At 39.1% G+C, this 15,748-nt stretch overlaps 1 protein-coding gene across 1 annotated transcript in view; it reads right to left on the bottom strand.

Moving 5' to 3' along the window:
* Positions 1-15,748, bottom strand: part of ENOX1 (ecto-NOX disulfide-thiol exchanger 1) — a 262,050-nt gene that overhangs the window by 81,134 nt on the left and 165,168 nt on the right. Inside the window, exon 7 of the mRNA XM_062020485.1 lies at positions 4,759-4,971. Coding sequence (XP_061876469.1) covers positions 4,759-4,971 — 213 coding nt within the window. The remainder of the gene's footprint in view (positions 1-4,758; positions 4,972-15,748) is intronic.

The raw sequence follows: 15,748 nt of genomic DNA, 5'->3' as shown, positions 1-15,748 counted from the left end.
AAAGGACCCCAGTATTTTCTTTTTATTTAGTGGAAAAATCTAGTTTACAGTTCACAAACACTCCAGCAGTGCTCCTGAAGATTGCATCCAGCCCCCTTATAAATTGTGTTAACTTGGATTGCCATTAACTGTGGGTTGGCATTGGCTTGCCTGGCACTGATAGAAGGGTTGCCACTTAGATGTTGTGAATGAAATTTGAGATGGTAACATTTAAACACATCTAAGTCATTTAGGGAGCTAATTAGTGCTTGCGAAAGCAGGGTGAGAAGCTGCAGCACATCTCTTCTCCCTTATGCACAAAGGGATCCCAGGGTCGCTGGGAACTGACTTCCCTTTCCAGGAACCTCACGTCCACCAGGAGGTAAGGACACATCTGTGATTACTTACACTAGAATAAATTACTCTGTAGGCTTATACTCCAGCTTGCCCTGTAGGATGAACCATATGTCTATGCATACCTTCAGACTCACATTTTGACACTTTGGCCTTTTACACAAGTTCTAAGACCTTGATGATGGTCTCGTATCAATTCTGGTGGATTAAAAGCTAAGGGTCCTACAAAGAACTGAGGAAGGGCTTCGAGCCTGGGGATAAGTAGAAGGCCATTACCTCAGCTAGCTGCTAGACTATTCATTACACATCCCTTGGATGGGGATGTGCAAGAGATGCAACTATTCTCTCTGTTCAGTGTGATGTTGCAGGAGACAGAAAGACATCTCCCTCCAGCTGGCATCATTCTGGGTCAGGAGCCTAAAACAGCCTAAAGAAGGTCAATATCACATTTCAGAGCACTGGACCTCACCATTTTGAGCACTCCTAGAAGAGAGGAGGCTTAAGTCCAGTTCCTTCACTGGCATTCAGGGTAACATATCTTTCCAAAAGATTGTCCTGGTCACTAGGCACTGAAATTCCCTGAAGGTCGAGAGAATGAAAATGAAAGCCACCACATGACAAGGAAGTAATCTGTCCAGGGGATTCCATGATAAAAACCACCTTTCTACCGTTCCCCTCTCAGGCACATGACAGATGAATTCATAGATCCCAGTGGAGATATGATGCCTAAGTCCCTTCAAGAGTCAGCCATTAGTAAAAATTAAGACAAAGACAAAATAAGTGAGTTTCAAAAGCTGCTCAGTTCCCAGCCACGGGGCACTTCATTACACTGTGTATCTATCTACTTGGACACTGGGACACTTCCTTCTCCTTGCATATCTGTCTCTTGAGATATCAAATTAATTTTTGAATATGGGGATTTTCATCTTCATTCACCTATAGGTACTTTGACTACACTAACAATCTGAAACCTTAATAAGAGGTAGACAAAGTTCACGGCGCATGGAGGAGAAAGTCAGTGGAGAGAATTGCAGCTTTGGTGTAGTCTAAAAAACAGTCCAATGAAGATGTCTCTAGGGCTTTCATTTTTCTTAAAAATAGAAACATATAGATGAACATTTATAAGCCTTAGGCTGAAGAGGTGGATTGGGAGGAAATGAAATAGAGACACATGGAAAGTCAGGGAGCAGTGGCACACGTAACTGTGCTGTGGAAGCAAACTGAAATCAAACTACAAGGACAGGACTATCAAGCATCATGGAAAACAATCCATATTTTAAGCACAGATTCAAATCTAGAAAAAACTAAATCATTTATAAAAAAAACAAGGAAGTGGACATTTTTCTCTTTATCCCTTAAGTAACTGAAGAAGCACCATAACAAGGCTAAGAATCCCTGTGGAAATTAAATCAGGGGCTGTAAACTGATGATGTGACAGCAGTAATACACTTTATTTCACAGATTATCCTGGCACAAGTATCTTGGTCAGGTAATTAATACATGAGCCGAACACCTGACTCAAATTTTTAGGGGTAATCCTCTTGGTAATCTTCTAAATACCTCCAGGCAGAAATTTATAGTACAGATTTCAATACCTGTGCTACTTTAGTAGTTGGGCCATAAACGGAAATGTTCTGGCCACACTAATCCTCATTAATAAGAAAGCATTTTACACTGAGAGCCACACAGACAGTGTGTGTGTTCCAGATGAGCGCACTTCAAGCCCATTTTCTTAACGTATTTCTTCTTCACTCCCTGTAAGATTCGCTGCTACAATGATGGCACTTTCATCTAACTCCAATTTCTTCCTTTACATTATGTCCCTCTGTATCAAGTCTATACACTGTAAGTGGGATTAATCTACTCTGAACAAGGCATGTAGAAAGCTGGACATCTGCTTCCAAGCTAGGCCCCCTGTGAATCCTCTCTGGGCAGCAGAATAAAAATGGCATCAACAAGGTATGATTCATCTCACTGGAAGAGCACCATGAGGTCGGTTTGATGACTCATCCCCTGGAGATGCTTATTTTTCTCTTCTGACTGCAAGGAAAGCCCAGATTGGTCATCTCAGAGTTGGATATCTGACCTAGTTCATGATGGAGGAATGCCACATGGCATTTTAAAAATACTGTAATATTTATGTCAAATGGCCACACAGCTGCAGCATTACACTAGACTTTTGGATCCTTACTGCACAACAGCAGAAGTGGGGTTTTTTTTGCCACTCTGAAGAATTTAACAGACCACAAACACTTGTTTTGGACATTTAGCATTTTCAAACTCTTCTTCATAAAGCAAGTGACATATTTTAACCAATTACACATGGTTGTGGGAAAATAGTTTAAAAAAACACATGAAGATTTCTCAGATCATTTCATACACAGGAAAATTCTTGAAGAAGGGAAGCTCATTTCACAGTCTCCATGTTTAACAATCTCAGGCATACACATGTATAAAGCAAAAAACATCCATCTGTTCATAGCAAGTTTGCAGAGAATTTTAATAAGACTCATTAATGCTAATAATGGCCAGTGTTTATGATGTTTATAAAATAACCAATGTGGGGCATCTGGAAAGCTCATAAAATCTGTTCTTATAAAATCCACAGAGTGTAACACCTTTCTCTCAGCCTTTTTTTTTTTTTGCTGACCCTGTCCTCATAGGCTAGATATGTCAGAAACTTTCTTCTTCGAGGCATTGCTGTGACCGTGTTACTCTGCAACTCTGTTTTTGTAAGTTCAGCATTCAGCACATTACAGGAACAAACCAGATAGCCAAAACTGCAAGTTTCCACCTGAAACTACAGGGAGCTCTTTTTCCAAGTGACAGATGTTCTACAACAGTTGGTGACAAACGGGCTAATTTAGACTGATTTAACTAAAGTTCAGCCTGCTGACAATGGGGGATTTTTTAAAATGCAGCTGAAGAAGGCATTTCTGAATGCTAGGGCTGGCTGTTGCACACAAAACTACAGAGGCCCTGGTGTGCACTGAACAGCATGGCCATGCATGGTGCCTGCATCCCTGCTCCTCACACTGCTTTTTAGATGCTGAGACAGAAGACGACACAGCATAACGAATTACCAAGGGAATTTTCTGGTCTTAAAAATTTACTCACTGAACATATGTTCTCAGAAATCAAATGTCCTGAGCCCAGAATCTTTATTCCTAAATTCAGGTGTTTAAGCTCTTAATTTAGAAGGACATGTGCCCTGGGGTGAATTGGTCTTCTGAGATGCTAAGCTCTCCTACATATATGCAGAAAGCTTCCAGGAGATGTTCTCCTAACCCAGGCAAGTCCATCCAAACTTCTGCCTTCAGTCCTAACTTCTGAAGGATGATCACCGAAGAAACAGAAAAATACTGCAGAAAAGCCTTTAGGGTTTGGATTTTTTTGAAATGTAAATATTAGGGGTGCAACTCAGAAATGACAATATAACTCCATTGTCCTCCAGCTGGCAAATTACCTTTGAGGGTTTTTTTAACTTGTATCTGAGAGGGTCCACCCTTCTGAATAACGTCTTGCTTGAGCAGCCATTAGAAGACACATTAAAAAGCAGAAATAACGTAAATACTTTTCTTTCTTCTCCTTTTATTTTTCTCCTTTCTCCTCTCTTCTCTTCTCTTCTCTTCTCTTCTCTTCTCTTCTCTTCTCTTCTCTTCTCTTCTCTTCTCTTCTCTTCTCTTCTCTTCTCTTCTCTTCTTTTCTCTTCTCTTTTTTCCTCTTCCTCTTGAAAAACACTTCCAGGCAAGTATCCCAATTGTTGTTTTATGAGGGAATGTCATTAAGATAACTTCACAGATTATATTTCCTTACTAAGGAAATAGCTGCCAGCACTAAATATTTAAGTTAGTTTATATGCCAAATTAATACTGGCATTGTATCAGCCAAGTAGTGCCAATGCCAGTAGCAGCACAGAATATTCTTCTACTGTGGAGGTAGCCTGTATGCTGTGAATATATCCTTAAAAGTCTCTGAATCCTACTTCCTTTTACCTAAATCCAGGCTAAAAATATAACCTAATTGTCCTCTCTTCTGTAATTGGCCTAGTTAACTAGCTGCAATGCACAGGCTATATATCACTTCTCTCCACAAAAGCATGATCTTTTCTCAGAGCAGCGAGGCTTCTGCCTGGTCCGTTCCTGAAGCGTTATGTCTACACAACCGTAGACATTATGCGTACAGCATGTCCTCATTTATTAATAAAAAAACTGCTGAAACTTTGCTCACCTTGAGAAATAAGCTCTTAGGAATGGTCCTTGATCCTCCAAATTGCCACAGAGTATGGAATAGGATATGAAGTAGAATATGACTGCATTGCAACTACTTACCCCCAAACAAGCAAGCAAGCAAAATGATAAAATACACTACTACCACCACCACCACCATCACTACAACAATACTGGACAAAAAGGAGCTACTTACATTGAGTGAGGATTCCCGTTAAGGCATTTTTGAAACTCTCCTTGGCTTGCTCCATCTCTTGCTCATGAGCGGCCTTTTCGTTCATGAGCCGGCGGACGTGGCTGTTGGCTGACTGCACCATCGAATAAAACTGGTTTGCAGAGCGACGATTCACCTCACCTCGCTCAATCCAGGTAAGCAGCACTGTGATGGCCTCTGAAAACTTGCTATCATCTAGAACAATCAAAGCACAGGTTTTAAATTGGAGGCATAAATATCCCACTGAGAATACATTTTCTGCTCCATGTCACATTAAAATCACCATAAATCCTGCTGGCAGTATATAATTTGGGCAACTTCTTGGGTCCTTGTTCTCTCAGACGTAGGAAGCCAATACTGCCTCATGAAGCTACACAAATCTTCCTTCAAGATTTGTCTTCTGCTTATTTTAACAGCTTTCTTACAAAAAAAAAAAAACAACCCCAAACCTCCATCCCTTCCCTGTGGCCTAACTCATTGCTTTCACAATGTCTTGACTCCTTGCTTTCACAACATCTTCCTTAAAGCTGTTCAGTGATACAGAATGACCTCACAGCAGGAGTGTCGAGACCTCTCTGTTACTGGAGCCACTGAGGAAATGAAATATGTCTGTGTTAATCTGCTCAACTGAAAGCTCTGTTTTGGAGCTTGGGCTCAGTTGTACTTTTGTCAACAGATTTGACTAACATCACATTCTTAATTAATGAACAATGACGAGATTGAACAATTCCTCCTCAAAGCACTGATTAATTACAAGGAACTGCTTTGAACAGATGCTGTGTCTGTATTTGTGTTGTATTTTTTGGCTGTGTTTTGTTGTCTTTTTTTTTTGCAAAAGAATTCCAGGCAAATCCAGGGAAACACCTGGATTATAGTTTTAGGTCTACCATTCGGGTAATTAAAGTTATAGTTGGATGCAGAACGATCACCAAAACTGCTGGCTAGATTTTGTGCACTAGATTTTGCTAGATTTTACTCCCCAAGTAATCTTCTTTCCTCACACAGTGCTCTCAGCTTACTCAGAGGACTCTTAGCACAGCATCCATTACACTTCTGGCTTCATTGGGATTAAGAGGACACGTTTCTTTTTAAGTCTCATTTAAGCTGAACTGCAAGAAAATGTTATTATAACAGAGTGTCTTCCTGTGGAATGATTTCTATGCAATTTGATCTCGTTTCTTCCCCAGGATTTTATCCTATAAAACTTCCATTTCCCAACAAATCATTTTAAATGTCTCATCTAGTCTTTGTTGCTTAGATTTATTTATATATATTTTAGATGCTAGGTGTACCTTTCAATAGGAGAATGTATACACTTACGGTGGTGAGAAGTAGTATAGTTATAACCAGAAAACACTTCAAATGAAAATCAGAAAATATTAAACCCAACCAACTGTGATACAGGATACAGAAATGAGTGACAGCGTTTGCAAGATTCCACTTTCCATGTACAAAGAATAGTAAAATACTAATTCTTAAGTGATGATTTGGGCTTTTATTCAGAATCAGTAATTGCTTTGCTAAAGGTGAGGAGCCTAAAGTACAAAGAGGACTAGTGATATGCTCTGTGCCTACAGCCTGTGAAGAATAGATTTTACATCGCCTGGTCTTTACCATCTTATTGACTGAAAAGTGCTTTTAGCTACAGAAATAGAATTTGTTCTCCACAGCTGAGTAGGAATGTTCACTCAAGGTCCCTGAAAAAATTTGCAAAATAAGAGCATTGTAACACCTTCCCTTTGAATTATGATGTATCTGCTGTGACTTTACATTAATGTGATTCATCATCATTGTTCATTAACTAATTGTCTCTGGGGACTCAGATAGACATCTTTTCTTTCCATATTGTCCCTTGAATTAGACTCCACTTCTGAGCTTTGCTGGATACATCTATGGCAGGTAAGTATTAAGTGGCTCTGATAAGTGAGATTGGCTGAATACAGGCCTCAGAAAAGCCAAATGTAAACAACACTCATGCAAAGCCTCTTCATTGCAAGAAAATACGAGGATAAGGCTCTCAAAAAGACTGGGCAAAATCTTCAGCTTGCTGAAATGCATGGGAGCTGGATGTCACACTTCCAATACAACCAGGAACTCATCTCTAGAACGTAATGTTTATTATAATTACAGTAGTCAATAAGAATAACCTGTAATGGCTTCTGGCAATGTTAGCATGCAATTTCCAACAGTCTGTATAGTCGGGTCACCCTGCAGATGGCACTGGCCTGTTAACACCAAGGATGAAGCTGATTGTGAATAGAGAGTAACAACAGCTGAATGGTCCTCTTTTTTCCTTGTAGACATCATTATCTATATCATCACACATAATTTATCACCCAATACTGAAGTACCACTTAGAGTAAATTATCCCATTCAGTCTAGGTCAAGACACGAACAGCAAAGTTGGGAAAAATGATACACAGAAGTACCTCTGAAGAGGTACACTGAGACTTGTGAAGAAAGTGTGCAGAACTGAGCAAAGATGCTTCATAGAGATGAATGAGGAAAATCAGTTGCACAGAAGCATACTCCCTTTTTCTTCCTTTAACATCTCCCCAGTATATATCTGTGTGTTGTTTTGTTATAGAGACTGTATGAAATTAAAACACCCCTTCACTCGTTCTGTTTTTATTTGGCACAGTGGTGTCTGTAAGGGGTGTTCATAAACATGCCACATAGATTCAATCCATTTAAAAGGACATGCTGAAAACCTGTTTTCAACATACTATACCTTCAGGAAGCTGCAGAGGTCTATGAGCCTGTTATACTTAATTCATGGCCCTCTACTAGCAGGAAAAAAAATCCTTTCATTGGTAAGCATCAGCATCTTAATTGATTACATAATTAGAAGATACAGTAAAAAATGCAAGAGGGTAATATATGCACAACAGAAGCACATTACTTAATGAAATATTTTCCCTACAGTTTTAAAATTTCCTGATTTCACTTTAATTTCTAACTTTTATATTGAGCTGACTACTCAGTGACTGGCATAAGGTAACTCACCATGAATTAATTTCCTTCACCCAGAATGCTGTGACTCTTTCTGAGCAATCAGAGGTTCACTTATAAAATCAGATTTTTATGCAAAATTGTTAATTTATTTTTTTATTTAGTAGATAAATAGTAGAAGCAATGCAGCAATGGAACCTAATCTAAGCAGAGCATGAACTGCCTCATGATTGCAGCCATTAATTAAAAAAATAAAACAAAACTCTTAATTCTGTTCAAAATTATTCCCTCACAGTAGGATGTACATAAATACACCCTGTTTAAAAACATACTCTTAAAATAAATTCCTTTATGTAAGACATGCTCCCATATGTAATTGTTCTTTTAAAATGAGCATGTAGCAAACTATTTATTGCACTTAAAGCTTTTTTTCTCCTCCAATCTGCAGGATGTTTTAAGCAAATAAAGTAGGATTTATCTCTTTCCTGTCAAGATATGATTTCGGAACCCCAGGGTCCCAGTACAGTCAATAGAAAGAGATGAACACTTGTCATAGAAGCAGAGAATCACAGATTCACTGAATTGTAGAATCATAGAATTGTTTGGTTGGAAAAGACCTTAAGAACTATTGAACAGGTTTCATCAGTCCCATTCTAGGTGTCTGTTTGGGGGTCAAGTGAACTGTGTCCCAGAAGTGACTGCTTCCCTCAGCTACATGGAAAGGGAGCCTGGGGTGACCTGCTCATAGTACACATCTCTGCAACATCTCTTCTACATTTGGTCAGAGTATCACCAACCATTACACAAGCACACCAAGTACAGAACACCTACCCAGCACTTGTGTACCTGTGTTGCGTTTTCAGTTATACCACAAGCTGTGATGCACACTATGTTGTTTTAATATTGAAGATGTCTTGCTGGGTGTCTGTCGATAAAGATTCCGGGTGTTGCTAGACTCAGTCATAGGCCTCTAGAGATAAGATATTTCAAATTCCTCTTATATTAACTGGAGATATTTGGCACTTAAATCCTAGCTCACAATTTAGAGGAAATAAAATATAAAGAAAAGAAAATGCATCCCTGGAGTTGTCTGGGAAACTGTCAACAGGGATATTTCTATGAGAAAAGAAGGAAGAATTGTTGACAATATTTTTGCATTTTTCTGCTTTTACTTTGACCAACTTTAAGCAATTCCAACTGGAATAACTTTTTAATAGAGAAAGCTATGATGAGAACTGCTACAGGAAAGCACACTGGGAAAAAGTGTTGGAAACAGATATTTTACTTTCAGCTGATGGAATTTCCCCATGTGACGCAGGGCAGAATTCAACCCAGAGTAATCTGAAATATTGTGACTACTTATCTCTCAACACTGTGCACCTCCATAAGGTGCTTTAACAACTTGGGTGATGGTGTCTAAGGCCTTTGCCATTTGAAAGAAGATAGACTAATCCAACACTCTGAAGCCAGGCATTAAAATACTCCTATTATTACTATCAATTTTACACATGTAGAGATCTTGTAAATGAAGCTTACTTCATGTTTCTGTATTTCAAGAGTGACATTTTATATTGGACTTCCAGCTAGGTCAAGGTCAAGCACTGGGGCTACAGTTGTTTTTAGCCATATTAGTATTTTCCCAACCCTGAGCTTTCTCAAATTTTCAAAAAAGAGGGGTTGTGGAGTCTCCTTCCTTGGAGGTCTTCAAGACCCGCCTGGACACGTTCCTATGCGACCCGATCTAGGTGAACTTGCTTCTGCAGGGGGGTTGGACTAGATGATCTCTAAAGGTCCTTTCCAACCCCTACCATTCTATGATTCTATGATAATTTGCACACCACTTGTAGCCTGTCTAAATCACAGCAATACTTTTATATTCTTCTATGGGCCACGGTGTTGTCCAAAGTTGGCACAAGCTACCTTCTGTCCCTAATCTTGCTCCCCTAATGCCTCTAGGCTTGCAAAGAGATGCTGAAAAGACAGAGCTGTTCTTCTTTACCCTAATGATTACAACTAGAAAGCTCCTATCCTGAATGCGTATGTTTTGTGTTGCTTTCATGACCTCATTTTTTTTCACTCTTTTTTAAGATGGGAAGGGGCAGGTGTACCCTGTATGGACAGAGTTTTCATTACCAAATTTACTTAACAAACACCTCTTAAAGGTATTTTGGTGAGCATTGGAACTATGTGCTGTAGGGCACATAGGGAGGGGACCAGAGTCAGGGTGGTACATCACATCTATTTGCACCGTGTCCTCTCTCAGCTGTAGCTGTGCCATGGGAAGATGTTGTGTCCCCTGGCTCATCCTCACCTGGTCATCACTATCCCTTTGCTCATGGCTACACTGCCCTCAGGTCTGCCTGGACCAGCTTGGTTGATCATATGCCAGTTCTGGTTTGTCAAACTGAGCTCAGCTCAGCTGTTTCAGGAAAGTAGTAGAGGACAGTTCAGGATGCAATATTCTTCACTCCATAAAACTGCAGACGGGAGGATGTATGGCCAAGGTTACTGTTAATCAGACTTCTGATTTAATAATTTATTACACTATAACAAATATGTCTAAACTACAAACATTGGATTCACTATGAAAAATCATAAACCACAGCAGGTGACTGTGGGTGAATCAGGTCAGGGAAAAGGTTTATTGTCCTCTCTCATCAGTAGGTTCAGCCCTGTTGCTCTGTGCATCAGAAACAATTTGCAACCCAGCACATGCCATTTCTGGTGCCACAATGACAACCTATTTTTCCCTTGGCTTAAGAGCTTCTCCTGCACAGAGTGCCTGGCACTGACCTAGAAACACAACTCTTCAGTCTACTGTTGTCACCTTTTTTTTTTTTCACCTCCTCAAACACCTTATATAATTATGCCATGCAACACGGACATCAGTCTGGTACTTTTGGGATTAATAATATTTTTAACCCAATGGCAATGCATAATGTGAGAAATCAATGAATACAAATTCTTACTGCCAAAGGGTTCTTTTAAAGAATGATTAATATCTACCTTACTATTTCTTAAGTAGCCTTAACTGTATGCTGTAACCAAGAAACTTTTCCAGTTATATAATAAATGACTGGCTGAAACTAGATTTATGCACATACGTTTACTAAAAGATATCTTGAAAGGTACTCTCTCCCCCCTGTATCATCAAACTCTTTCTTCCAAATTAAATCACACAAGGTTCCTCCAGAGGTGGGTGTTTCACGTGAGACACAGAAATCCATTATCTTATCCTGCTGATGCCATTATTTCCAATAAAAAGTAATTATGAGGGTATTGAGTTTCCTCCCCATTTCTCAAAATCACGCTACAAACTTTTAGAACAGTGAGCTGCAATTTCCCAGTTCATTGTAATTAACATGAGTCATTTTGCATAGCAGTACATTTAATCAAATGGGTTTATATTAGAACCTTAAAATTTGCATTGATACAATACAGATTACACGAGGGAGGACCATTTTAGTAATATACTTAACAGAGAATATGCTTCTTGCAGACATTTGGAAGGAGGTGCCCAGGGAATTGGGACACCAGGCTGTTGATAGCTGAACCCACGGTACACTCTCCTGCCAGCAGACAAAAGTGGCCTCACACCGTGCCTGCTCAGAGCCCCTGTGCAAGGCTCTCAGAGCCAGATGTATTGTGTCATAGCAGATGTCAGCAGCATATGGAAGAAGGAAGGAGAAAACGATGATCGAAAAACGGGAAGGGTGAGTGAACAGATTTGACACTAAAGCGCTGAAACACGTCTGTTGTAGGGCTCTGTCCTGGTATACTACTAATAAAAAAAGATTGTGCTAAAAAAGAAGAAGAAGAAAAAAATCTGGAGTCTTTCAGCAGGAATAAAAGCTGGCATTCATTGGGTTTGTTAGGAGGATCTCAGCTTTGCCTTCCCTTCTGACGTATCCCTGCACTGAATTCGATCCTTTCTGCGTGAGACTTGCCTCTCTGGATAACCACACCACTTCTGCACCACTCCACAAGTCTGACTCCTAAGTGCAGAGTGATAATGAAAGCAGTGTGGTTTTCTTCTCAGTGAAATATCCTATTTCCCAATCAATTAAATGTTGTTTATATTTCAAACGATGTGCAAGAGTTGAGATTGTCAGGCTTGATGTTACCTGAATCTTGTACAAGATGCATCCCTGGTTAGTTCATTCTACTGTAACTGCCATCTATTTATTTAAATTTCCAATCTGTTCTCTCTTCAGGGGATAATACAGTGCCTGGCAAAGAAGTAGCTTCTCAATTTTTCAAATTATATTTTTTTTCCCATGGAAAACCACACAAACAACTTTCCTGTGCTCATAAAAAAACCCCACTATTTAAGACAGGTAAATTCCACGTTATTGTATAAACTTGCAGATATTTACGGCTCCTTTGCTCAAAAGATTTAAAAACCAGATATTCAGATGTAGAGATATCTTTGTTAAATTACGGAATTATTTAGCTACCTGCAGCAAATCAGACAGATGTATTATTTTAAAGGAGCTTATTTGCAGGAAGTGATTTCTGAAGATGATACCATTAGGTACAGATATGCTTGAATTAAGAAAATCATAATGTTCAGAATTCTGCTTTGAAATGCAAGTGTCATAAGCACATAGATTGAAATGTTTTGTTCCAATGCACCTGACAGATCATTGTCCCGCTTAAGGATAAAAGGTTCAGCCTATCTCCAGATGTATAATGTTCTGGGCACCACATTACTCAACCATTTATATAGCACCCAGGAAAAGAGATGTCAAAGCATGCAAATTTGATCCTAAATATTTACCGACAGATCTCACTGCGCAGTAATAATGCATCTGATTTAATACTGAGAAATTATAATCTCAAAAGCGCAGACCAAACAAAATCCTACAAAGAACCAGAAGACAAGAAGGTCAAGATTCTGTAATGTAACAGCAGAAGCCACAGTATTCTGATATTTTTTTAAGAACAAGAACTTCTCAGAACCTGCTTAGGGAGGTAATTCACATTTACACCTCACTGTAAAAGATCTTGGTTTTCCAGGATTCACATCTATAAATTTATTGAGATCATAGAATCATAGAATGGTAGGGGTTGGAAGGGACCTTTAGAGATCATTTGGTCCACCTCCCTGCAGAAGCAGGTTCACCTAGATCAGGTGGCATGGTTTCCTCAAGGAAACAGATTTTTACCCAAGGCAGATGGATGTCAGAAAGGAGAGCAGAAGTTTCATTCACTTGAGTTACATCTAGCTGTTATCTTGTTAACTAGCAATCAGAGAATGGTGTGATGATATTATTTGCAATGTCAGGAAAAATTTTGGACTATTCAGATCGAAAAGTAGATTTGAAGAGTACCTTTTGAAAAAGTGAAATTTTAGTTTACAATTTTAAATGAATGACACCTATTTCTTATTTTGCGTTTTCCTTTCAAATCTAGTTCAGCCACTTTGAAAGTGACTCCCCCTCCCAACCAAAAATAACTTGTCATGCAAAATGAAGTAGTGGTTTTATTTTTCCAATGACCTTGCAAATCTAAAATGTGTGTTACAGACTTAAAACTAATCAGCACACGCCTGGTATGAGAAGGAGCTCATGTTCTTTCCCATGTTACTCATCCAGTTTGAATGCTGGAGTTCATTTCATTCTTCTAATCCAGGCTCAGATCTTTCCTGCCTTTTATGTGCTAGACTAATGAAGAGTGTGACTCTCTCATGGCAGTGCATGAAGCAAATATAAATCGAATATTCTGTGACAAGTCATCTTTCCAATGCAGGAAATCATCTCTTTTATGAACTACCATCTCCTTGGTGTCTCCTCCTTTTGGCTCTGACTGTGACCAGTAGAGAACATCACGAGCAAATTATCAAAGCGAATCAGCTAAAAAAATGCTTAATCGATGAAGAGTTGGTAGCATAGATACATTTTTAGAGTTATAGAATTAAGTCCACAAGACCTACACCCGAGATACAGGCAACATGTTAGTGGCACATAGTGAAAAATAGCAATAACAAAGCAGAATGAGTGGGTAGGGAGAAGAACAGTATCACAGGCACTTAGAGAAGACTGAATACACTCTTGGCTAACAACACGAGAGGTGAAGCAAAAAAAATATTGCACTGACAACTAGGAAAAGGTTATGAAGGATTTTATTTGAATGACCCTAAAGACCTTAAGGGGGAAAAAATGAGCAAACAAATCTGAAAAAGTTCAAACCCAGTTCTTTGCAGATATGAAGGGATTTGGGATAGTCGACAGAATGCAGGAATGGAGAGCAAATCATAAACCCGCATGCTTTTGCATGTCTGCAAGGCCTCATATGCACTGAGTTCCCAGTACAGTCACCAGGCAGAACATTTTGAGAAACCAGTCCTTTTCTTCTATGAAGCTCTGCACCAATAGAGACTACCTGCCTGAAATTTTATAATGAACATTTGTTTCCAAGTGACATAAAAGATCCCTCTATATTCTCTTGCTCACTCTATGGCAGTTACTGATCTACTGGGTGACTTCAGCCTGTGAGATGAATAAGAATATGCTGACAACGCTGGGGTGACTTTCTAGCCCAGTCTAGTACACAAAACCAATGATTTCTTATGCTGCAGTTTGCAAAAGGTGAAAAAATATATTGTCACATCTGTTATAGACTCAATAAATATCTAGACCACAACAGGGGACTGGCTGATGAGCCTAGTTCATCTCTGCTCACTGTCAGATTTCCTTGCTGTCAGGAATTTCCAAGGTTATTTTGACAAAAAAGGTTGCTTGGATTCAGATCAAGTTGTCTACATCTGTGATTGCAGAGCAGTATCTTGGGATGACAGATGTTTAGCTGCTCTGGCTTGCTCTTAAGCTAGTGTTGCTCAGTCAAGTTCTGGGGGCACTGCAGGAGCTGAAACCTACACTTTGGGCACCTGCAGCCCTGTCTCAAGAGCTCGCAACAAACCTCAGGAGTCTTTTGAAGTGGATACCGTGAGGAGGTCATGAGTTGCCTTACAAAAACAACTGCAAAGCATTAGCTCAAAATCCAATCTTTCAAGGTAAATTCTGCCATAAGAAGATATATTTTGAACCTTTTCTTTGGGATGAATTGTCCAGGCTTTTTCAGCAATTCAAAACTGGTGATATCAGGTCTGAGTTTTTAACCCCAAGTTTTAGATATATACATGTGTGCGTAGGTGTGTCTGTGTACAAATATGTATCTTCTGTTAGCTTCACAGAAGTTCACATTTAAATTCTTAATCTATGATGCATGAACCGCCCTTTTCCAGAGCTAAAGGAGTTTCTTTAGTGTTTCTTTACTTTGATTTTTAGAATGTCATAAAGAGCTCATGTGGTGAATCCACGTTGCCCAAGGGAGGTCATATTGTTCTATCCCAATGCCTTACAGATACTGGCAAGGATGCCATGGGAACAGTAAAGCAGATCAATATAGTGACTGAATCCCACATTTGCTTGCTAGAGTAACAAATACAAGAGATAAGTCATGACCAGTGAGGAGAATTCTTTGCATCCTCCATCTCCAACAATCCATACAGATTCAGGACTACTACCATTAGTCTTGTTACAAGGCAATGGATAATTAGCAAATTTCTTTAAACTGCAATATATCCTGTTGCTGGATTTGAAAGATTTTTTAAAGCAATAAACTACAAAATTACCATTTTAGCTTCTTAATTTATTATATTTAATTCTGCGTGTTTCTGAAAGTTTAGCTTTATTTCTGTAAAAATACAGAAACAGTCATGCACATGGAGTTGGTGCTCAAAATATTTCTATATTAAACTTGTGCATATATGCCAACCTCTGGTTAAATGTCCCTCAGGAGAACCAAAGATCTAAATGCTTGGAATAAGTTTTAATTAAGTATGGAAACTTCCTAGAATGAAAAGAATACCCTTCTAAATATAACCATCTTAAACATCTTGCAAACATTCAGTTGCCCCAAGCAATGACTAGCTATGTGGAAGAAATTGTCCAGAATTCTTGCATTTTCAGGCTTAGTTCAGGAAACCTCTAGGCCTTACTACATAAAGAAAAACTTC

This window comes from Colius striatus, chromosome 1, assembly GCF_028858725.1.
Source record: "Colius striatus isolate bColStr4 chromosome 1, bColStr4.1.hap1, whole genome shotgun sequence".
NCBI lineage: Eukaryota > Metazoa > Chordata > Aves > Coliiformes > Coliidae > Colius > Colius striatus.
Note: the sequence above shows the minus strand (reverse complement) of the source record. Positions and strands in the feature narration are given on the sequence as shown.